The sequence below is a fragment of the Hirundo rustica genome, chromosome 5 (assembly GCF_015227805.2).
Source record: "Hirundo rustica isolate bHirRus1 chromosome 5, bHirRus1.pri.v3, whole genome shotgun sequence".
Classification (NCBI taxonomy): domain Eukaryota; kingdom Metazoa; phylum Chordata; class Aves; order Passeriformes; family Hirundinidae; genus Hirundo; species Hirundo rustica.
In genome coordinates this window covers 62,208,709-62,232,113 of record NC_053454.1, presented here as the reverse complement: position 1 = coordinate 62,232,113, position 23,405 = coordinate 62,208,709, and the positions used below count along the sequence as shown (strand labels likewise).

Sequence of the window (23,405 nt, the reverse complement as noted above, 5' to 3'; positions counted from 1 at the left end):
CCGCGCAGCCGCCCTGGCGCCCCGGGGCCGCCTCGCTCCGCCCCCCGGGCCCAGCCCCTCCTCGCCAGGCTGGCCTCTCCCGGAGCCCCAAAATGCAGGTGTCTGGCTCTCTGATCAAATCCTTAAACTGCCTGGGTGAGCCTCCCTTCGCACCCCCAAGACAGGACCGGAGTCTGTTTCACAGCCCTAAGACTGCCTGGGTGGGGCTGGTTCCAAGTGCCAACAACGCAGGACTTGGAGCGCCCTACCAAAACCACAGGACTTTGTCTCCATTTCTGAGGGGAAAAAAAAAAAAAAAAAAGCCTGTTTTATTTTATTCAGAACCCTAAAACTGGCCAGATGAGCCTGGTGCCCCAAAACACGGGACTTGCTGTCTGTTCTCAAGCACGAACACGCAGGACCCTCTCTGAGCCCCCAAACACGGCAGTCGGTCTCTCTTTCCAGGCGCCCGGCTCAGCCGAGCCCCTTTCCTCGCCCCTTTCCTCACCTGGGGCGGGCGGGGACGGGCTCGCCCCTCCCGGAGTTCCCGGTGTTCCGGGAGGAGCGACGGAGGCCGGGCGGTGGAGCCGGGGCCGGGACCGCCCGCACCCCCGGAGCTCCGCCCCGCGCAGGCGCCGCTGGCCGCGGCCATGGCGGAGAAGGTGCAGAAGAGGTGAGTCTCGATCCCCCCTCGATCCCTCCCGGTTCTCCCCGATCCCTCCTACGACCATCCCGGGACGCGGCGTCCCCTCCCCGCGTCTCCGCCCGGTCCCTCGGCGGATCCTCCGTGACCGCCCCGTCGCTTCCCGCAGCGTGAAGATCGCGCCGGGCGCCGTGGTGTGCGTGGAGAGCGAGATCCGCGGGGACGTGACCATCGGTAAGGGCCCTGTCCCCCACCCCGGGGCTGCGCCCTCCGCCGGGGGCGGGCGCGGGGTGACGCCGAGCTGTCCCCGCAGGGCCCAGGACCGTGATCCATCCCAAGGCCCGCATCATCGCCGAGGCGGGGCCTATCGTCATCGGAGAAGGGAACCTGATCGAGGAGCAGGCGCTCATCATCAACGGGTCCGTGGGACACCCAGGGGGGGCTTAAAAACCTTTGGGAGGTAGAGTTTATTTAAAAAAAAAAAAAAAAAAAAAAAAAGCCAAACTTCGTGCTTTTGTGTACACGTGTGGCTCTATGGCTTGGGGAGAAGCCACAGAATCACAGAATTATAAAATTATAAGTGTTTGAAGGGACCTTAAAGATCCTTTCATACCACCCCTGCCATAGGCAGGGTCGACCTTCCAGACTGCTCTCAACCCTGTCCAGCCCGGCCTTGAACACTTCCACGGCTGGGGCAGCCAGTATTGCCCTGGGCAACCTATTCCAGTATCTCACCCCCACCACAGTAAAAATTTTCTTACATATCTCTAACCTAATTGTCCCCTCTTTAAGTCTGTGCCCATTACTCCTTGTTCTGTCACTCCAGTTCCTGACAAAGAATCCCTCTCTAGCTTCCTTGTAGGCCCCCTTCAGATAATGGATGGTTGCTAAGTCCCCCTTCGGAATCCTTCTCAAGTTAACAGAGTAGAAAAATCCTAGTCCTAAGCAGTCTCAAAATTCTGACAGTCCAGCTCAGTTGAGTGGGATATCCATGGCTTCAGTCTGTCACAGAGTTGAGCTGCCACACAGAACATTGTCATTGTGATCTCAGACATGGAAATCTGTTCTTCCTTCTTGCAGGTATCCTGAAAATATAACCCCAGAGAGTGAAGATGTGGAGCCCAAGCCCATGGTCATCGGCACCAACAATGTTTTTGAGGTTGGGTGCTGTATCCTTGCTGTGCAGTGACAAACCATTGTGCTTCTGGATCCCTCCAGGGGGAAGCATCTGTGGGCTCTGTGGGGTTTGAATAGCCCAGGGCTGCGTGGTGGTTTGAAAATGACATCAGAGTTTTTCACCTGTTGAAAAAAAGCAAAGCATTTTACAATTTTACTTAACACTGACCTGTAGTTTCCCAAGCGATGAAGGTGGGAGACAACAACGTCATTGAATCCAAAGGTAATTCTCGGGTTAGTGCCTTTGGCCCTGCTGAGATTTTCCTGCTGTAAATGCTGTGGGGACCATGCTCACAGGGATTCCTCTCTCTCCCTGGCAGCGTTTGTTGGCAGGAATGTCATCCTGACCAGCGGCTGCATCATCGGGGCCTGCTGCAACGTCAACACCTACGAGGTGATCCCGGAAAACACCGTCATCTACGGGGCCGACTGCCTGCGGCGCGTGCAGACCGAGCGGCCACAGGTGCGTGGGTGACACGGGGACACGCGGACACCGCCGGTCTCCCTCGGGCTGCTGCCCTCAGGCTGTTCCCTCACCTCCCCTGCCTCCCTTTCCAGCCTCAGACGCTGCAGCTGGATTTCCTGATGAAGATCCTGCCCAACTACCACCACCTGAAGAAGACCATGAAGGCCTCGTCCACCCCTGTCAAGAGCTGAGCACCCACCTCATGCTTCCAGTGCCTGGCCGGGTGTTTGGTCTTGGGAAGCACTACACACTCCGGGAAGCGTCTCGTCTCCATGTCCTTCATTCCTTCAAACAATTTTTTGCTTGTTTGTGTAATTTATTTATCCTCCACCGGGAATCTTGGACCTGCTTTGAGTCTCTCACGCATTAACTCTATTGTTCGTGCTTTGTTTTGGGAATAAAATATCTCCTGTTCTGCTGTCCGAGGGAACCGCAGCCCTTTGCCTGTGCGGGGTGCGGTGCCCGGGTCACACAGGCGCTGTCGGGCCCGGTGTCGCCGCCTTCCCCCGGGGACAGCTCCGGTGCCACCTCCCTGCGTGTCCGCCGTCGCGCCGGCAGAGGGCGGTGTGGCGCCGCGCTCCTCGGGGGTCCCGGCCCCGCATCCCGGATCCACGCCGTGCCTGGGGTGGGAAAGGCTCCACGGACCCGGTGCCACCTTCTTCCCCTTTCTCCGAAGGCTGCTCCTGCTCGGATTCCCTCCCGGGGGACCCAGAGCGGAGCTGAACCTTGCCCACTCGTTCCACTGGAGCCTGGGGACTTCCCAGCCGTCCCCCCCAGAGTCTGCAGCTGTTCACAACTTCCCCTTCTGTCCCTGTATGACACAGTCCAGCGTTGTGTCCCAGCACAGATAGACATCGATGCAGCAGAAATTTCTGTAGGAAAGGGCGAGAGGGGAGAGGATCAGCAACTACCACAGAGGAACCCAAATTTTTGCTGGACATGGGGCTTTGGGTTGGCACCAGGGGTTTCAAGGCAAGGAAGCGATGCAGTATCTGCTGGAGGAAACTGGATTTTCTCCCCAAGTCCAGTTTCACGGCTACAAAAAAATCCAAACCTCCCCTTTCTCTGGTTTGTGATTCCAACCTGGATTCCAGCACTGCTGGGGAACTGCAGCTCTTCCCCAAAGCTGAGTCCAAATAAGGGTTGTGAATATTGTCCCGCCCGCTGTCCAGACAGAGCTTTTTGTGGAGATGCCTATGGAAGGGGAAAGCAGCAGGAGATAAAACACATCTCTAAATTCTCCTCTTGCTGAAAATCTACCCCAAAAGCCAGAGGCTTCAGCAAATTTGGATGGCTAGATCAGTCTCTGTGCTCTAGATTCCCTCTGGGGGTCAGCTGCCCCTGTAGCAAGACACTTCCCGCTCCCCTAAATCCAGCTGGAGCAGCTCATTTCCACCTCCCTCCCAGCACGAGAGGTTCCGCCCTGTAAATCGCTGCTGCGGGGAGGCTGCAAACCTGTGGGTGGCCAGGCTGTGTCCCCTGGGCAGCCGGCGTGACAGGCGGGCGGCTGCCGCCAGGTCTGTTTCGGTCGGTGAGGCGCAGAAAGGCGAGCGGTGACCTTAAGCGCCCGTTGGGAGCGATCCCTGTGCCGCGGGCAGGATGTCCTCGGCGTCACCTCCGGCCCCCGAGCATTGTGCGCAGGCCGCACCTGGTCTGGACACAGCTGCCGCTCTCCACCCAGAGGGACTCCGTCACGCTGCTCCGGAGCCGAGTGCAGTCCTGCGGGACCACAGCCTCCTCCGTGGGGCTGTGCAGGGCTGGAACGACCCAACACCGAGCTCTGGAATGAAGCTTGCACGATGCCAGGCCCAGCGCACGCTCAGCAAAAGCCCAGTCTAAGCAAGAAGCCTAATTGCAGTCCCCGGGCCAGGCAGGGAAGGGTTGAGCCCCCAGGTGGGGCTCGTTGGGGTGATGAGCCTCCACCGATCGTTCCACTGCCGCCAGCCCTGCATCGGGTGTAACCAGCACTGTCCTCTCCTCTGCCCCACAGCCGTGATGCATTCATGTCCCTGGGATTGTGCCCCACGTCCCCAGCCTATGTTCCGTGTTCCCTCTGCCCAGCCCTGTCCTGTTACCCCCAGCGGTGTCCTGTGTCCCTGAGACTGTGTCCGTCTCCCCATTCTTGTGCCCCGTGTCCCCAGCCTTGTATCCGGCATCCCCAGCCCTATATCCTAGACTGTGTTCTGTGTCTCCACTATTGTCCTGTATTCCTAACTCTGCGTCCAGTGGCCCCAGCCTTGTGTGTTACGTTGCCGTCACCGTGTCCCGTGTTCCCAGCCCTGCGTCCCGCGTTCCCGACCATCACGCGTCCCATCGCCCACCTCCCGCATCCCCGACCCCGCGCTCCTCCATCCCCCCGCGCCCCGGTCCTTCCCCGCCGTTCCGCCGCGCCCCCGCCCCGTCCCTCCGCGGCCGCGCCGCCCCGCCCCGGCCCCCCCGCCGCCGCCGGGACCAGCCCCCAGCGCCGCCCGCCCGGACGCGGCTGCCGCCGGCGGGACGAGGAGCCTGGCCGGTCGCACCATGAGCACCGTCCCCGCCGACAGGGAGGGCGGCCCCGCCGACACCAGCCTGCCCGAGGAGGAGGTACGGGGGACACACACACGGGGGATATGGGGCGGAGGGGGTCCGGCTTCCCCTTCCCCACCCGCGCTCCCCCGGCAGCTGAGCTCCGCGGGTGCCCACGCACCCGCGCGGGATGGGGGGGGTCCGCGCCGAGGGTCCCGTCGGCTTCCGCGGCTCCCGGTGCCCGGGGCTGCTGCGGGGGGGACAGGGACGAGCGGCGGGAGCGCATCCCCGCTCCCCGGGACGCTCCCATGCACCGCCCGCATCCCCCCGCAAACGCCCCTCCGTCTCACCGGAGGGAACCTGCGGGTGCTGAGAGCCCCACTCGAGACATGAAACTCTCCGGGGGGCGTGGGGGATACACTAGGCTCCCCCCGGTCCTGCTGCCGGTGCCTGGTGCTGCCGGTGCCCGTGGGTACCGTGCATCCAGCGGCCGCACATCTCTTTCCCATGGGTCTCACCCCAAAAATGTCCGAAACGCTCCCAGCCCCACGGGAGACCAACCCCACACCCCGCCGCGGTGAGAGCTGGTTTTGTTCATTCCAGCCGGAAAGTTCCTGGTTTTGCCCGTGACCTTGAGATGGGAATTTGGACTTTGTGAGGGTGAGAGCGGGAAGATTCCTGAGATCTCCTCTTCCTCCTCACCCTCCACTTGGCTGGGCTGCTCCCGCAGATCCCTGCTGGCTCCCTGCTGGGGTCGCTGGTTGGTGGCCAGCTCTGGGATCAGTCACCGCAGCTCCATTGCCCGATGCCGTTTGCCTTCGTTTGCTTATTCCAGGGGTGGTTGTGGCTTCAAACTTCCCAAAGTTTCCTAAATAACGAGGCCTTTTTTCCACTGGTGGCCTTGCGGGGGGTGTGTGAGAGATGATGCTGCGGCTGTGGCTCTGTTGGGCACGGCAGTGGGTGACATCCATGGGGGCCTGTTGCCTTTTCCAAAAGCACGGCCTGTACTGTGCGGGCAAAGGGCAGCCCTCGCTCTGCTCCCGGTAGGATCCGGAGGGTCTGGGACTGGCTGTTGCACTGCTGATCCCTGGGGACCCCCTGACCCGGTGATGCTGGACATGGGGAACACCCGGAGGGTTCGGCTGGGAGGTGCCAGGGACACCCACAGTGCCGCGGACACATGAGGAGGGCGATGCCCACTCGTGCCTGTAAGCAAGCCGCGCTCTTCCGGTGCCAGGCAGGTATTTTCCCTGCAGGACTTCTCCCAGCCCAGTCTGGAGGAGCCGGTGCTATTTGCTCAGGCGCAGGAAAGGGGGTTGCCCGACTACTGTGCCTCACCTCCCCCCCTCCCAGGGCTTGTCTTCCAGCCTCCCGTTCCCTGAGAAAAGAGGGAGAAGCAGCCCACACCCTGGAGGTCAGTCAGGGTGCTGCCAGGTGGGAAAAGCCCCAGCTTCATCCCCGCTTCTCCTGCCTGCTTCTGGCAGCCTGGGTGGCCTCCCCGTCCCTCTCGTCTGTCCCCCAGGGAAGGACCCCCCCAGTGCAGGCGAGCTGTGGGCCAGGGGCTTCCCCACGGAGGAGCCAGAACAATTTGGGAAGGCGGTCACGTCACTTTGGCCGGCCGAGAACGGCATGTAAAAGGCTCGACGGAGGCCTTATTTGGTAGCGGAGTAGCTGCGGAGAGCCCGGCTCGTGGCCGTCGTCCCCATCCCATGCCAGATCCCTCATCCCGGGGGAACCGTGCCGTGAGGAGGGGACCCCAGGGACGGTTTCTAGGGGGAATGTGCCCAGCGAGTGGATAAAATTTGCCGCCGTGGCCTCTGTGTTGCATCTCCCCGTGCTTCTGCTTCCTTTCCTCCTTGAAGCGTGGGGTCCGGAGGGTTTGGGAGCAAGCTCCAGGCGGGAGAGAGACGTGTGTGACCCCCGCCTGATCCCGCCGCTCCTCCGCTCTGTTGCAATCCCCCATCTGCTCCCTTGGCTGCTCACTGCCTTTTCCTCTGCCGCTTCCTCGTTCCAGCCCCGGCAGCTCTGGACTCGCTTTTCCCCAGGGGCTGTTCCTCTCCTCCTGTCCTTCACCGGACGTGAGAACCGTGATTTTCCAGAGTAGCGGCTGCGGGCGGCGAGGCCAGAGATCTATCCCGGTCCTCCCGCATCCCCTGGGCGGAGGAGCCGGCATCCCTCGGCCTCAGCCTTGTTTATGTCGGGGAGTTTTGCGGGCTGAAGGCATGCGTACACACAGCCCGGGAATCTAAACGCAGCCGAGGAAGACGCTCCATTAGCCAAGAGACTATTTATGCCAGGACTAATCCCGGCGGGGTGGGAATGCACCCCGCCGCGGGGGAGGCAGCACCCCGCTTTGCCGGGAATGGGAGGGGAAGCCCTGCTCGCCCTGTTCCACGGCTCAATGGCAGCCCCGTGCCATCGCCCTCCCGCTCCCGCCGGGATCCGGTGCCTCCCCGGCGGCGGGCAGTCAAGCGGATAATCGGCTGGTGGAGAATTAAAGCGAGCCCCGCTGGAAGGGGCGCATGGACGGACGAGGGACGGGAGCTGGGCTGAAGGAGGCGATTAAATGCCTCGTGGATGAATCACCCGGACGCCTGCCGCCTCCCCACGGCCTGTTAACGTTTACGGGGTGGTTTGGGCTGGGCAGGGCAGGGCCGGGGACCGGGACCGTCCCGGCAGAGCACTGCCACTGGGGCACCCGGCATCCCTCCGGGCACCACCATCTGATGGGGGTCCAAGCCAAGGAAATGCCTCCTTAGTGCCTCCTTACCTTCAGGAGACAAACCTGGCTTGTGACTTCATGCGAAGAAGAGGAGGAAAAGGGCTGCTGGTACTCCATCACAGACCTCTCTCTGCTGGGATCATCCTTGATCCATGCTCTGGGGACCCCAGTCACCTTCTGGCCCAGACCTTTGCCTCTCCTTGCATGTCCTCAGCCCTTGACCATCACAGGAAATCTCCACAGACGCTTTCCAGCATCCCTTAAACTGATCCAAGACAAGACGCAGGATTTCAGGGACAACAGAATGGGATGGTGGGATGCAAAGGTGAGAGGGACTGGCCAGAACTGGGAAGGAAATGATTTCTAAGAAAGAGGAGAGTAGCAGAGATGCAGAGCAGACTTCCTGCAGGGAAAACAAAACCCAGGAGGGGACATACCAGGAGTGAGGCAACAAAGGTAGGATGCAGCAGCCCTGGCAGATCTGGGAGGTGTGGGGTGCAGCAGCAGGAGCACAGGAGGACTGTGGAAAGAGACTTTAAGCGGTCCCATAGCTGCCATCCCCATGGAAGGAAATCAAGGTGGCCACCTTTGAGCTCCTGCAGCAAACATTGGCACTTCTGACTTTAAAAAAATCTTTGGTTTCACCCTAAATTTTAGGAAGAAGGAGAGACAGAGAAATGCTCCACCAAAAAGAAACTGAAAGATGTTCGTACAGCAGAACTGAAATGAAATAGCTCAGGATGTCCAAAAAAAAGTGGGATTTAGGCTGGGGGAATCCCATGCTCCAGTGCCCTTTAATCCTTGCTGAGAGCTGTCAGTCTGGCCCCATCCCATGACATCCTTGGGAGCTGTGCCTGACCCACCTCCCAGAAGGAGTAATTGTTCCCTACGGAAGAACATATATGAGCTTGCTTCCTGGTAATTTCTCTGATAAGGCTTTTTTTTTTTTTTTCTTGCTTCAGGGAAGGATTTTGCCCTAGGAATGTTTCTGGTAGAGGATGGGCACTGAATCCCTGGGATCTCTCATCACAAAAAAACCCGGAGCAGCTCCCTGCGGGCCAAGGCTCCCCTTCCATTTAAGGGCAGGAGTAATATTTCTGTCTAGAATCTTTCCCTTGGCAAAAGGATATCTGTCCAGCCTGCTGGGATTATCCTCAAGGATGCTCCCTTGCTCTGCCAGCCCCACCGGCTCGTTACCCAGTGAAAGGATGCTGCTTATGTAGGATCTACGCAAACATCCCTGGGGCTGGGTACATTTGCGGGGTGCAGATGGGGAGCACCCAGGAGCTCATATCCATCCCCTGCCCTGGGCCCCAAAAACCCTTTTGGGGCTGGAATCCAGCTGGGGGATCCTTTGGAGCCCTTCTCCCTCTTGCCGCTGTATAATTTTACAGATTCAAACTTGGCCGACCTGTGTTTGAACTTGCAAAGAAAACAAAGTCATTAGAGAAGAGAAGCCCTTCCTCTGTGGGGCTGAATTTCGGAGGGCTCCTTGGGATCTTTCATCTCTGTCTCTCTCCCATGTGGTGTTGGGGATAAATGGTCTGGCAGGCTTGGGCATGTACAGTTTGGATTTCAGGGGTGTGGCAAACTGGCAGCGGGTTCCCCCACTCCCCCCAGTCCCTCCCACTGAAGCTGTGGCCAATGTCCCTAGTGCTTCCCGAAGCTCCCCAGGGAGAGGAGAGGCAGGAAGCCAGGGGTGGGGGAGGCAGGGGACACCATGCAGGGATGCTCGGCCTGCTCGGGACATAAACCCACCTGGTTTAGTAAGTTTGATGGGTGGATGAGTCTGGAGAGCTGATTCCCTGGATAGCAGCTGTGCTTGGGAGGACCTGTCTGAAAGCAAATATTTTTTTACCCTAGGAAAGGAAAAGTTTACTTTCTTTAGGTTAAATTTCGTGGACACAAGGGGAGGTCCTCCAGGTGAAACCTTCCCTAACCCCTGCTGGGAGAAATTTGGGCAGTGTCTCCACTGGGGGATGGGGCAGCACTGAACACTGTGGGATGCTCCATCACTCCCTGGTCTCAGGAGACAGGCAGAAAGCTGGCAGGGGTTCCCTAGGGCACTCTGGGGGATGGTCCCAGTAGAGGCGACAGGCTACCAGGCCATGCCTGCCTGCAGCCCTGGCTCAGGAAGGGGTGAGGACATCCCTCCTCTGCTGATCTCATCCAGCCTGGATGCTGGTACCCGCAGGGATAATGCTGGTACCCAGCATGGGTATCACCAGGGCTGTTGACACAAGGGCTGTGTGCAAACAGCTGAGTACCTTTTGTTATTTAATAGATATAGGTCAGCCAGAGGTTTTGTTCCACAAAGCAGGAATGTTTGCTGCTCCCAGGCTGGGAGATGGGGGAGATAGCTTATCTGCAAGAGAAAGAAGAAATGTCAGCAAAAGGATAGGCCTGGACTGGCTGTTTCTGGCTGTTTCCCATGTTTCTTTCCCAGGGAATGGGACGGGCAGGGTGCTTGGCCAAAAAAATTAAATAAAATACATCGAGGTTTTCCCCTTCTCTAGCCCAAACTATTAGGATGAGATTTTGGGGATGAGGAGAGGAACAGCAGGTTCAGTTCCCCATACTGCTCTCCCAGTTACAAGCTGGCTGTTACAAGCAAAACCATCCCAGCACAGGGTTGCCCATCCCTGAGGAGCCCCACATCCCCCCTCAGGGTGGTGGGAGCAGGATTTCTGCCAAACGTCCCAGCTTTGAGGATGCTGCACCCTGACAAAAATTAGATCCACCCAGAAAGGGTTAAAACCCCTTAAAAGGTGACTTTTTCAAACGAGGGACAAGCTGCTTAAATCCAGCCCCCTCTAAACCAAGGCCTTCCCTCCAGGAGGAAGAGTTGGTGTTTGATTCTCCCAGTCCTTAATGAGCTGTTGCAATTAAACTGAGACAATAGGCATTGTCTGTGGAGGCCAGGATCCGCTGGGATCTGCTGGGGATGACGGGAGAAATCCTGTTTGCCAGACTGGGGTAGGAAGGTGCTGGGACTTTGTGAGCTTTTCATCCTGGAGATGACTAGTGGGGTGAGGACAGGTCTCTGTTACCTTTCCATGGTGCCTTAGCAGGTTCCTCTGTGGAACCTACATGAAGGATGGGGACATCCCTCCCAAAAATTCAGCATCACTCAAGTGTGGCTTAAGGCTTTTGTCTGCCCAAGAGGTTTCCCTCGGGCTGGCATTGTCCCTCTGGCTACGGGAAGCATGCTGTATCCCCAAGGTAGGAATGAGAGAGGGTCCCCAGGAACCTCCTTTCTTCTTTTCCAGGTGAGGACACTCTTTGTTAGTGGGTTGCCTCTGGATATCAAGCCCCGGGAACTTTACCTGCTCTTCAGACCCTTTAAGGTACCAAACTGGGGAGGGAAAGGGGGGCTGAAAGCATGGGGCTGGCCTCTGCCCCAGTCCTATGGCCCCAAACCACTTGCTGGGATCTGGGAACCCACTGAAGTCTAATTCAATCAGTTTATTCAGTTATTATTAATTAGTCGTGGGGATCTCCACCAAACACCCTTTTTAATCCTTTCCTTGCAGGGGTACGAAGGGTCTCTCATCAAACTCACCTCCAAGCAGGTAGGAGCTTCTCCAAAAGGTGTAACCATCCCACCATTCTCTGGGGTGAGTGGGTCCCCTCTCTGCTCCCCACAAACCTGACTGATGACTCCTGTCCTTCCTCCACAGCCCGTGGGCTTCGTCAGCTTCGATAGCCGCTCTGAGGCAGAGGCAGCGAAGAACGCGCTGAACGTGAGTGTGCTTGGCCCAGCCACTCCATTTCTCCATTTTCCCCTCGTTTCGCTGGGGATACTAGATACTCTCTGAATACGTCCCTAGATACTCTCTGAATTCCACCATCCCAAGGACGTGCACCTCCCATGTCAGCCAGCCCCACGGCATCCTCATCCCTCCAGACAATCCCGTCACTGTTTCTCAGCTGCATTCTCTCTCCTGGCGGGCTGCATCCCTCTCACCTTTCTCAGGGCCATCCAGGAGGGCTTGAACCCTCAGGACTCGAGCTTTAATACAAGTGAGAAACAGTATTCACAGCCTCTCCTGTTTATTTAGCAGGAAAAATCTCAGCTAAGTCTACAAAAGAAAAATGCTAATGTCACTTTCTTTAAGCAACTTGTAAAGTTACCTGAAAATAGTCACAGGCAGAACTGTGTGGAGCCAGTCCTCCAGTTCCTCCCCAGATCTCCCTGCGTTTTGGTTTAGGGTTGTTTTTTCACTTGTCTTCATTTTCAACATAAAACTTTTTTTTTTGGCTCCACTAATCCCTCTGGATAAGAGCACGGCCTTGCGGGATGCCGACTGCCAAATATGGTGCCGATGCTAAAGATGCCGGAGGAATGTGAGCCGCCTCGGGGCCCAGCAAATTAGCTCATTTCAGGGCTGGAAGTTAAAAAAACCCATAAATAATGGGGAGTTATTTTTGCTGCGGGGCCGGCACGCGGCGGTGCTCGCCCACCCGCCGCTCCTCCTTCCCTGCTTCCTTCCCGCAGGGCATCCGCTTCGACCCCGAGATCCCCCAGACGCTGCGGCTGGAGTTTGCCAAGGCCAACACCAAGATGGCCAAGAACAAGCTGGTGGGCACCCCAAACCCCAGCACCCCTCTCCCCACCGCTGTACCTCAGTTCATCGCCCGGGAGCCCTGTGAGTACCCCCTGCACTGCCAGCAGGGCTCGGGTTGGCAGGAGCAGGGATACCGTGAGGGGGTGGCGAAGGGGAATAAATACCAGGTCTGATTAGAAGCACTGCTATCTGCTTGCTGCGTGGTGGCATGTGTTGAGGGTTCCCAAAGGCAGTTGCTGGTGCTGGAGAGGACCTGGGACAGGTGACAGCCAGCCTGGAATGGTGCCTGAGAGCAGGATGAGGTCTCAGGAGAGACCTCAGCCATGTCCTGCCGTGAGTTCTTCATGCCCGTTTCTGCTTCTGTGTCTTTTCTCACGCAGACGCTGGCTCCTCACCTTGCTGTTGCACTCAGGCATGAGCTGCATGCTCTCCTCTGCTGAATCCCTGGGATTACTAAACCTCTTGGAGACAATGAGCCCAGCTCAGGCTCCCTGTGTGATGCCCCCAGCTCCATAGCATTGCTCACCTTGTGTTATCCCAGTGGGCAAATTCTGTGTTGGCTTTAAGAGCTGGCTCTCAGCGGTGGCATCTCCCACTTTTCTGGGGCCAGCTCCGCTCCTGCCTCGAGGGGAGAAGGAAGGATGCAGCGAGGGTTGCAGCCCTGTGGTCACCATTAACTCTCCCTCTTCTTCTCTTGCAGATGAGCTCACAGTGCCTGCACTTTACCCCAGTAGCCCTGAAGTGTGGGGGCCGTACCCTCTGTACCCAGCGGAATTAGCACCTGCTCTACCTCCTCCTGCTTTCACCTATCCCGCTTCGCTGCACGCCCAGGTAATTCTGACCCATCTGCCTCCACTGCTCACCCTCCTGCCCGTCCCAGATCCTCTTCCCTTCGGTGCTTGCCGCACCACTAACTCTGCCTGGCTGACAGGCACTCACTCCCCGCTCCCTGAGATTTAGGGGAGGCTCCCAAGCGGAGCTGAACGCTGGCAGGGGTCCTGTCTTTCCCCAGACACCGCTCTCTGCCTTCCTACTTTTGCTGGTATGTGTGGTGGGGCAGGTGGTGAGGGAGGAGGGAGGGCTGGGCATGCTTTCGGGGCCTGGACCATCCCCATTGCTCCTGGCACCGCACCACCCATCCGGCTGCCAGTGTGAGATGAGGGCTCCAGAACCCCTGGCTGCCCCTGGAGCATCGCTGGGATGTGGCGTGCTGTTCATGGGGTGTGAAGCCAAGCAGCTCTCATGGAGGGGGTGGGGAGAGGGAAGTGAAGCGCAAATGGAGGATCCATCTTTTATTGACGAGGTGCTGCCTCGTCACAAGTGCTTTCTGCCGGCTGCCACTGCCGGTGGCCCCTGATGGCAGCATGTGGCTGTTAAAAATTAACCATCCGCATGGGAGAGGAGCCGGGGAAAGAGGAGAAGTGGAAATGGCGGAGGAAGAGAATTTCTTTGCAGTGCCAGCCTTGCAGCATCTTAGGGGTGCTGGGAAAGGAGCCCTGCCACAAGAAGGGGAAAGGACAGCTACCTCCTCAGCATCCATACTAGACATCATCCTGGCTTTTGCTCCTTCCTGCCTGCTCCAGCTCAGTGATGAACAGGAGGTAACGAGCACATGGAGATAGATTTGCCAGATAAACTGCATCCGAAAGGCTTTTGGCCTTGGCCTGCCAGGATTGAGCCAGGTTATCCAGAGCCACCATCACTGGGAGCTGGAGCAGCCAGGAGCCGGTTTGAGCAGGAGGGTGAGGAAACCTCAGTGTGCAAACCATGTGCAGCCTTTGGATGAAACTCCAGCTTTTTGGGCCCTGCTGTTCATAGGAAGAGCGTTGGTAAATATTATTGCAGCTATGTTCTTGCCTTGTCAAATAACTGCTAACAGGCAGCACCTGCCCTGCTCAGGGAAGCGCACAGCCAAGGAAACAGAGGCATACGGAAGCTCTGAGGGTCCCTTGGGAAAACCCAGGCCGAGAGCTGATATTAGACTGAAGCAGTATTATCTGATGTGAAATACCAGTGCAGTGGGGAGGGTGCTGGTGGCACCTTCCCATCCTCCTGTGCAGCTGCCAGTGTTGTGGGTTTGGTGGGGGGGCTGTAGGAGACTGGTGCCACCATCCAAACTGGAGCTGCTTCACTGGATCCTGCAGACAGCAGCAGGACCAGGAACTGCACGATGGATGGTGGGGCTGGCTTGGAGTTATCTGGCAGAGCACTGAGTGCCTGCACGCCAAATTTTGGCATCTGATATTTTCCGTCCTGTTTCAAGTGGGCTTTGCAGGAGTGAAGAAGGATGAGCTCACTCCTGCTCAGTGGGACCATGGTGCTGGCTGTCCCAGCTCCATCCTGCTGGAAGCAGCGCTGCCAGGGGCTGTGCTCAGCCTCAGTGTTACTGTTGGGATTGGAGCTGAGATGGCTGTACTGCTGGTGTTCCAATCTCCCTCTGCCCTGTGCCTGGGAAAAGCCAGGAAAAGGGAGCCTGGATGCAGCCTGATCTTGCCACCCCCTCTCACCTTGTGGCCCCCTTGTCTTCGCAGATGCGCTGGCTCCCTCCCTCCGAGGCTGGTTCTCAGGGCTGGAAGTCTCGTCAGTTCTGCTGAGTGCCGGGTGAGTGCCACTGTCCCGCTCCCATCCTTCTGTGCTGGCTGGGGATCACTTCCCCCACTGCCACTCCTGGGGTCTCCAACAGCTCACGGTGAGTGGCCACTTTTCAGCAGACACCTGAAGTCCAGTGGCCCTCCTTGTCCCCAGAAAGGGATGTCCCTGCCACGATTCACCCCAAAACTTTCCCACATGCCCTGGGGCAGGATGCAAAGGCACCGAGCCAGAAGGGGGTGTTGTGATGGAAAAGGCAGCCCTGACACAATCACCTCATTAAACCTTTAGGAAAACTATCCAGGGAGCCCGGGGTGGTGGGGCTGCCAAAACAAGAAGCACAGCATTACTGAGCACCCGGCTGCCCAGCAGGAGGGAGGGACGGATCCCATTCCATCTGGGACCTCTTTGGATGGAAAAAGCCTCGCAAGATATTCTCTGCAAATAACTTTGGCCTTTGTAGATAAATAAACAAAGGGGACTCAAATGGAAGAGGGAAAAGAGCCTTGGTGGACACTGAGCAGTGCCTGCCCTGCAATCCCAGCCTGCCTGGACCATCCTAGCTGGGAACGATCCCCGCTGGAGAGCCTCCTGCTTCCACACCTACCTGTGGACAAATGCCAGTGGATCCAAAGCTCTGGCATCAGCTGCCCATGCTCACATGTGACTGCTCTGCCCATCTGCCTGGCATCTGCAGCCCTGTGCTGCGGCCACGAGGTCAATCAGCCTGGGAGGGCAGGAGGCCCAGCCCTGGCTGCAGCCGGCCCCAGACCTGGATCCATAAAGAATTTATCGGCTATTTTAGGCCCAGCAGATAAAAATAGGGAGTAGCGAGGTTTTGGGAACCAGTGGTTCTTCCAAAATATGCAACATGCCAATGTTTCCAGATAAAATGTAAGCAGGGACGTATCTGGGAAGAGGAGATGAACCAATCCCTTGAAACACCAGCCCAAGAGCCACAGTGGGTGGCGAGGATAGAGGGTCAGGGACCTCCTGTTTCCCTTCCAGGCTTCTCCAGCTGGGAAGGGCACAGCCCAACTGAGGGTCTGGCTGAGGGCCTGGCTGTCCTGTCTGCATCTGTCTGTATTTGCTGCCTGGAGCCCATCACGGCAGGGCTAATCCCAGAATCAGTTAGGTTGGAAAAGACGTCTGAGATCACCAAGCCCCATCTTTGGCTGAACAAAGCTGCAAGCTGTCCCCTCAGGAAGTGCCGACTCTGGTCACTGTGAAATCACCCCTCCCCACAGCAAACTGACCTCAGGCCCCAGTACCAGCATCCCTCACTCTCCGCTGTGCCCTCCCACAGGTCTCAGGTGTGTGATGGTGGCCTACAGTCAGTCTTGTGGGTATTAATGGAGTCTTCCAAGGTGGCTACTGGGTTGGTGTGCTCTCCACAGGACCTCAGTGTGCTGGTAAGGATGCAACCCTGCCGGCTTGGCTGCTTTGGGGAGGGGGCAGAGGAGTGAGGAAGCCAACACACTGTCCCTGAGGTTGGCACGACCCTGGGGTTGCTCTAGCTACTGCCCTGTAGAAGCATGGCTCTGCCATTCCCACCTTTATCACTGTTATCTGGGGTGAGAGTTTCCACAGCCAAGGAATGCCTCTCAGCTTTGAATTACCCCCGCTAATCTCATCTCCGTCCTTGCTTCCTGCCTTGGATCAACAGAGACTGAATTCCTCTTAAGTGCAAAATGCAACTCAAACTTAACTCCCAGCTTCCCAGTTCAAACCCTGGGGACTACGGCCAATGGGAGAAACTAAGTGGGATCAGTGGGACTCTTTATGCCTGGGATGCTACGGTCTCTCCCTGCAGGCATTTCCTACCTTGCCCTTTCCCCGCTAATCAACTGTCCTTAGAGCATGGTCCTCACACAAATCTCCAAAACAAGCCTCCCTCTCCCCTACCTTGCTTCCTTCCTTCCACAAAGGAAGAGAGATTAACCACAGCCCTTTTTCCTCCATCACAGCTGCTCTTTTTTTTAACACCTCTCTTTGTTGTTTCAGGCTTGAAAAAAACCTCACACAAGTTTGGATTCCTCCAAGACTTTCCCACAGCCTCTATCACACATCTGCTCTCCTAGAAGAAAAAAGAAAAACATACCTAGTAATAATATTTTCCTCTTTTACACTGTATATTTGTAAGGAAGAGTGTGTTACTCCCGAAAGCATGGTTTGACAGGCATTGTTGTAGTGTTTGAAAAGGCTTTTCAAATGGAACCATAGGAAAGCAGACTTAAAAAAAAAAAAAAAAAAAAAAAAGAAAAAAAAAAGAAAAAACAAAGAAAAATAAAAAAAAAAAGAACAAGAGCAAGTATTTTTGTACCAAAGCTCCTCAAGAGGACAATCTTACACCCGGTCGGACCACAGGTTTTGTGCTTGACTTTCGAGGTGTGTAAAGAAGAGTCGTCTTATCCCTGGCCCCATAAGCTGCATGTCGAAGGCATGACGTTCACAACTGTGAGGATGTCGACACACGTGATGCGGGTTTGTAGGAATTGTGCTCCCTCTGGCACAGGAATTGTGCTCTGGCTGTGTTGGCGTCTGCAGACACTACAGTATTACTGTTTTCTTCCCAGTTGCACCAAAAGATGAGCAGGCAGGACAATCAGGAACTTTCTTCCCGTGTTTTTGTTTTTTACCTTGGGGCTGTGTTCATAGCTGCTGTGTAAAGCTTCTGTGGGGTACAACAGCTCGGATCAGGGATGGGCAGACAGCCCACACATGTAGCAAGGTGACAATTTGCCTCCTCCTCCTCCTCTTCCTGCCATGACTGCTCCAAGCTGTTACGGGCAACGTAAACTGCTGTATGAAAACACATACCAACAAATCCTTGGTTTGTCAGCTTCCTCGAGGTTGGACATGAGTCCTGAGGGGCTTCCCATTATGCTGAAGTGCTGGCCTGGCCTGTGGTTTTTGTGCCGATGTTACACTGGTCCAGCTGCTCCCTGCGTGGCATTCCCATGTTTCCATGTGCAAAGACGAGAAGGGAGGCTGCCAACATCCTTTACAGAGATAGAGTACCAGCAGAGAGACTGCTTGACATACTAGTTCTCCTTCTCCTTGCTCCAGGAGGAATTTGGAAAAAGAAGAGAGCAAACTGATCCAAACCCTCTGTCAGGTTTGTTTCTTGCAAAGGGAGGAGCAGAACTTCTCCTTCCATTGCCTTTCCCCTGTCTCCACTCCAGCTGCAGGGAACACTGAGCGCAGCTGCTGCCCGGGCCTCGCCATAGCCGGTTTTTCCCAGCTGTTCATGGCCTCGTTAAACATCATCACCTTTTCCTTTCTCCTTTCTCTTGTCCTGTGGATGGGCCAAAATACGATGGCTGAGATTCTGGCTGTTGGGGTGGGACAGGGGGATGAAAAAATGGGGTTTTTCACAATCAGAAATTGTTCCATTGGGGTCTTCTGTAAAAAACAGGCCTGATGAAAGTGATGCGAGAAGAAATCAAATCCAAAACAAACCTCAGAGCGGCTCTAAAAGGAATGATACCAGCGTTCCCGAGCGACGGACTAACTCTTTTAGCAAACTGTTTCCTGTACTTTGTCTCATGGAGAGGAGAGAAGCTTCCACATTGTCTACTCTGCTTTTGGAAATATGTTTAAAGGTACTTTTCTATTGTAATTTTTTAAAAATAAAACCGGTGATTATTATAAGTTACGCACAGAGCGTCGCTGTGTGCTGTGTATCTGGCTGGGAATGGGGAGAAGGATCCCAACACACCCCTCAGGGCCTTGGCGAACATCAGCCTCCTTCCTCCCTGGGGAATAGCTGAAAGCACTGTGAGGCTCCTGGTTGATTTTTCAGGGCAGATGCCATCATCCTGTTTGGCTCTCTTGGATCTCTAGGAAAGCTCCAAAATCCAGGCTGGAAGGATCAGCAGGCTTTAAAGAAATGACTCCAAGTTTACAAAGATGTTATCGGTTAGTTTTTAAACCTACTAATCTTGGCAGGGAGCACAGGATCTAGGATGCAATTTTCCATGAGCTCAGCCTCGGCTGAGGCAAACGTAACCTAGAGACAGATTAGCTCTGTATTTTTTTTTAACACGCTGGGAATTTTGAAAAACTCGGGTTTGTAAGCCCAACCTAGAAACTCCTCCTCCTTTTTTTGCTCTGCTCCCACCCTGACAAATGTGACCAGCACCCCCAGGAGCTTCAGCCAACAGGCCAGGCTTCAAAAACAAAGTGCCAGGAGCAAGCTCCAGTTTAGCAAAGGCAGCCTGGAAAGCAGGGTGTAAAGGGATTGAAAAGGCTACAAGCTCCAGGGTGGAAGGAAGAGGCACAGCAGTTATTTGAAACCCCTGGTTGGCAGGGATGAGTTAAACCCTTAATGCTGGATGTTAATCCCACTGTGGCCACCGCGAGTCACAGCTTTCCTTCCGAGTTGCATCCAGTGGAGAGGTTTGTTGGCAGGCACAGGGGGAGTAAGGGAAGGGAGCCACAACATGCTGCTCAGCCCCAAGAGCTGCTCTGAGCAGCAGCAACTGGCCAAAATCTCTGTCTCAGGCACCACTTTAAGGGACACACATGTTTTTGGGAGTGGATTCAGCAGTAAACATCCTCCAGCTCAGAGAGTCATGAAACATGCACACATCCTGGGCTTTGCCTGGGCATTGCATCTGCTCCCAGATCTACTCTGTGAAAGGAAGTGGGGCCTTGCCCAAAATATTTAACCTCTTGAACCATTTTTTTTTTCCAATTTCCCCCATAAGCCAGCCTGTTTTTGTCTCTGTGCTGATGAGCACTGCCCTCATCAGCAAGGGGCGGGAGCAGCACGCTGCTCGCCTGGCGTCCCCTTTGCCCGCGGTGACCTTTCCCCCTGCGGCCGGGGGAACATTCCTTCCCTGTGACCATTGGGGCACTTACAGGAAGGCCCAAGCTGCTGGCTGACACTGGAGAATTGCAAAACGGGATCAGGGACTCCCAGGCCAGTGCTGCCATCCAATACAAGGGGTAAGTCCTGGGGGATATGAACAAGCAGAGCTTTTGGAAAAACCAAAGTGAGATTTTGCACTTTCATTGTTTCCGTTTTCCCAAGTATTTTTTTCCCATCCCCCTAGCATAAGACCAAGCTCAGGGAGGGAGGAATGCAGGCAGCTCCTTCCTGTGCATCCCTGCACAGAGGTTGGCTGACCAGCAGTGGGCTGGAAGCAGCTGCAAAGGCAGGGAACAGCCTGGCAGCATCTGAGAAAAAATACAGCGCTGATTCCCCACATCAGATGGACACAAGCGAACAACAGAGCAATGGGAACAAGGCAGGAGAAGGAGAGCCCTATCTCTCCAAGGATTTGGGGTGGATGGTCAGGCAGCAGCAGAAGGGACAGGGGATCCTGCCGCAGGAATGGAGATGCACCAGCCAGGCCAGGGAGAGCAAAGGGCAGACAGAGCCGGCGCCAAGGCCGGCAGCACCCGCAGCCGGGATGGGGCAGGGAGGAGGATCAAGCCCAGCGTGCTCCTGGGAGAGGGGCAAAAGGAATAACAAGGCTGGGAGAGGAGAGATGTGAGAACACCACGACTTGGTCAGGCAGCTTTGAAGGCTGAGACACAGGCTGTGAGGGAAGCCAGTGGCTAAGAGCAAAGAGATGGGTGGCTTTGTGAGGATAGCTGGGGGCCGGCACAGCGCTCAGCATGGATTTGTTCCCTGATTCCTAAAGGGGAAATGGAGAGGTGTCACCCTGCAAGGGTCACTGCACTGCCTGAGAGCTGCCAGGCAGGGCTGCTCTGTTCTTCCTGCCAGCACAAAAAGGAGGACATTCCAATCCAGGAGATGAGCTGGGTGCTGCAGATGTGAGAGCCAGGCCCCAGCCAACACCTGAACACCGCTACCTGCCTCACTCAGGGTACAAACCAAGATGACAGTGGGGCTTAAAAAAGCAAAGCTGAGAAATACCATTAGCAGGTCCCTGAAATGCTGCCTCTAAAACACTGGGAAGTCAACCATTAGCAGAGTCTGGACTTCATCTCTGCAGTCTCCATAATTAATAACCAGCTCAGGAGGGAATAGAGAACACAACCAAACTGATGGAGGCAGGAGGAAACTGCACAAGTACTTCAGGCCTTGGATGCAAGCCCAGAAGTGCAGGTATATAGTCAAAAAATTAACTTAATGGCAGGACAACCTCCTGCCTCAACCATCCTTTTCCCCTGCTGTGCCTGTACTCTGCACAATGTCCAACCCACGAGGCCGGTGCAGTTTGACACGTGAATCCCACCCACAGAAGCACTGATGGGTTTTCAGAGTCATGACTGTTTTTCCTGGGCTGTTGAGTAACACAGAGGCCACTGCAAGCCAAGGCAGCAGAAAGCAAGGCGGAGAAAACAAAAACTGCTCTTACAGCACGCCAGGAGGTACCGAAGGAACCAGGGCTCAGACCCACAGGTGCGCGTGGGTAGAAGGGGCTACAGGAGGTCTCAGATCCAGCTTCCCTCTCACAACAGGACTGTTGCCACCAAGAGACCTGGGTATCCTGGTCTTGTCTGGGCAATACTTGAACCCTCCATGGATGGAGACATCTCCCCACCAGATGTTTTCTTCCTAATATCCACGCCAAACTTCCCAAATTCCCCTATTATGTCATCTGCCACAGCTGCCAAAAGCATTTGACCACATAATCCTCCTTACTGCCCTTCACACTGCTGTACCTTGTGATTAGATACAGCCCCAGCCACCTGCTCAACACACTGAGCGGTCCCAGCTCCCCACGACTCCTCCCAGGCCCTCTGGCCCCCAGTCCTGACCAGCCTGGGAGCTCCAACCAGCATCCCTGGGGATGGAAAGGCGATTGAATAGAGGGGGAGGCCTAAACTGGACACAATGCCCAGGTGTGAGCTCTCTAGTGCTGAGCAGAGAGCCAACTGCTTCCCTTGCTCTGCTGGCCCTTGCTGGAGTGGCACAGGCTGCGGTCACCTCACTCGGGAAGAGAACAGCTACAGCTATGCAATACCAGGGAACCCTGCTGTGTCCAGGCAAACCCTCTCTTCTGGGGAGATGCCAATCTTCCTTATCTGCTTTGCAGGGATGTGTCCAGAGAGCCTGCGCAGGGCTGACAACACCGACACGGTCAGAACGCACCCAGAGAGCCAAAGGACAGACCTGAGGAACAGTGCCAGAGCAGACCGTCTCTCTCCTTGGAGGAGATCAAATCCCAGAGCACCTCGTTTGCCATATCCCTGACTTTGCCAGCAGAAGGAAGCCAGCGCCAGGCAGGCTGAGATCCAAGCTCTCCTCTCCCTGGCGGCTGTCAGTGGTTAGCCTTGCCAGTCTAAACCAGCCAACACTAAGCACTGGCTCTACTGGATATCCTTCCCTCAAGAAGCAGGAGCCGCCAGAGGCCCCCGAGGCAGTAACACACAAAGGAATTTGGGCCTGGTACATTAGCAACGACCGGAAAGTGAGCAACAAAGCTGGAAATAATGAGATGTCAGCGCCACGGCTGCTTCTAGTCATCTGCAAAGGCAGCCCCTCCTCACCAGCAGGTAGTGGGAGCGCGGCTCTCCCTGGCGGCCCGGCACCACCCGCCCGTGCTCATCGGAAGTGACAGCCTTCGCTGGCTGCAGCCACGTGCAGGGCCTCCATACCCTTTCTCAGGGCTCCGTCGCCTCGCTCTCCTCCGCTTTCTAAAAGCCTGGAATGATCATGATGAATTATAGATTAGCCCTCGTACACATCGCCTTATGTCAGTTTTCTCATTCAACCATACACAATCCTGCTGTTTTCCATCCCCTTCCAGAATGATCATCGTAATGGAGGAAGAGGTGGAATAGCTCTTCAGTTAGTGCAACTTTTAGGAGATAAGTTAGTTAGTAGAGATCCATGTTTAGATGTGTGACACTCTTGGGCTACTCAACTTGTCCCTTAGAAAAGGAATACCTTGTCAGGATGAACCCATCAAATTCTGAAGCTGAGGGAACAATGTCCTTGCTGGACAGGAGCCTCAGGAGAGTGGAAGAAGCAGGGACAGGTAAAGATGGCAATGAGATGGGTTTGCCAAAGAACCTTCCTAAAATGCATGAGACCAAGGTGCCTGCCACAGACCACTCCCATCTGAAATATTCTATTCTATGTTCAGCCCAAGTGCCCTCATCTTCCTGGTTTGCAGCAGATGCTTCCAGGGAAGGAGGAGAAAAACGGGATAATGGCCCAGGGCTGCCAGGACAAAATATGATGCCTCTCAGCAGCCCTTTGCAAAGCCAGTCTGAGGGAAGAAGGGTTTTGCCAACGTAAGCAAGCTGAGGGCATGGTGGTTTTGGCCACCGGGAGAGTCATTCTGCCAGACAAAGAACACAAGAGAACATCCTAGAGGAATATGAAGGAGGTTTATGTTTTTAACAGCTGAACTTCAGCAAAAAGCCTGATCAGGGTATAATACTGTGAAGAGACTAAAGTGGACTGGAATAGTACTAAAATGGTTTCACCAAACACACGCAGGCTCATATAGTCTGAGATGTTTTCTAGCTCCATCATTTGATTTTTAAGAGCTCTTGGGAAAAAAAAAGGAGCACTGGGAGCATCTTTGGGAAACAGAATCCAACTCCTGAAGTTTACACATAAGAGAGGAGGTCATGGTCCTCAGACAGGCTTAGAAAATTGGGTCTGTTCACCCTAGAGAAGAGGAGGTTTGGAGACCTCACAGCCCCTTCCAGTATCTGGAGGGGCCTACAAGGAAGCCAGAGAGGGACTCTTCATCAGGGACTGTAGTGACAGGAGAAGGGGAATGTTTACAAACTGAAAGAGGGATAATTTAGCTTAGATATATG

General features: G+C 55.6%; 2 protein-coding genes across 4 annotated transcripts; both read left to right on the top strand.

Moving 5' to 3' along the window:
* Nucleotides 1-570: 570 nt before the first annotated feature.
* On the top strand, nt 571-2,694 carry DCTN6 (dynactin subunit 6). Its single transcript, XM_040064458.1, has 7 exons — nt 571-652; nt 792-856; nt 936-1,041; nt 1,703-1,791; nt 1,974-2,021; nt 2,119-2,261; nt 2,357-2,694. The coding sequence occupies exons 1-7, from the start codon at nt 630-632 to the stop codon at nt 2,453-2,455; spliced, it is 573 nt and encodes a 190-aa protein (XP_039920392.1). The 5' UTR covers nt 571-629; the 3' UTR covers nt 2,456-2,694.
* Nucleotides 2,695-4,743: 2,049 nt separating this feature from the next.
* Nucleotides 4,744-18,300, top strand: RBPMS (RNA binding protein, mRNA processing factor). Of its 3 annotated transcripts, XM_058420721.1 has the most exons (10): nt 4,744-4,847; nt 10,761-10,838; nt 11,025-11,063; nt 11,172-11,234; nt 11,990-12,140; nt 12,760-12,890; nt 14,591-14,660; nt 15,955-16,060; nt 16,653-17,766; nt 18,067-18,300. In XM_058420721.1, exons 1-7 carry the CDS (start codon nt 4,785-4,787, stop codon nt 14,651-14,653), a joined length of 588 nt encoding a protein of 195 aa, XP_058276704.1. In that variant the 5' UTR covers nt 4,744-4,784; the 3' UTR covers nt 14,654-14,660; nt 15,955-16,060; nt 16,653-17,766; nt 18,067-18,300. The 3 variants fall into 3 exon arrangements, with proteins under 3 accessions (XP_058276704.1, XP_039920623.1, XP_058276705.1); XM_040064689.2 differs by having other exon boundaries at nt 16,653-18,300; XM_058420722.1 differs by lacking the exon at nt 12,760-12,890 and having other exon boundaries at nt 16,653-18,300.
* The last annotated feature ends 5,105 nt before the right edge of the window (nt 18,301-23,405 follow it).

Coding starts and splice junctions, on each gene's coding strand:
- RBPMS (XM_058420721.1), top strand. CDS start 4,785: ATGAGCACCGTCCCCGCCGACAGGGAGGGCGGCCCCGCCGACACCAGC. Junction 11,064..11,171: donor TCAAACTCACCTCCAAGCAG/GTAGGAGCTTCT, acceptor CTTCCTCCACAG/CCCGTGGGCTTCGTCAGCTT. Junction 12,141..12,759: donor GTTCATCGCCCGGGAGCCCT/GTGAGTACCCCC, acceptor CTTCTCTTGCAG/ATGAGCTCACAGTGCCTGCA.
- DCTN6 (XM_040064458.1), top strand. CDS start 630: ATGGCGGAGAAGGTGCAGAAGAG. Junction 1,792..1,973: donor TGTTTTTGAGGTTGGGTGCT/GTATCCTTGCTG, acceptor ACTGACCTGTAG/TTTCCCAAGCGATGAAGGTG. Junction 2,262..2,356: donor TGCAGACCGAGCGGCCACAG/GTGCGTGGGTGA, acceptor CTCCCTTTCCAG/CCTCAGACGCTGCAGCTGGA.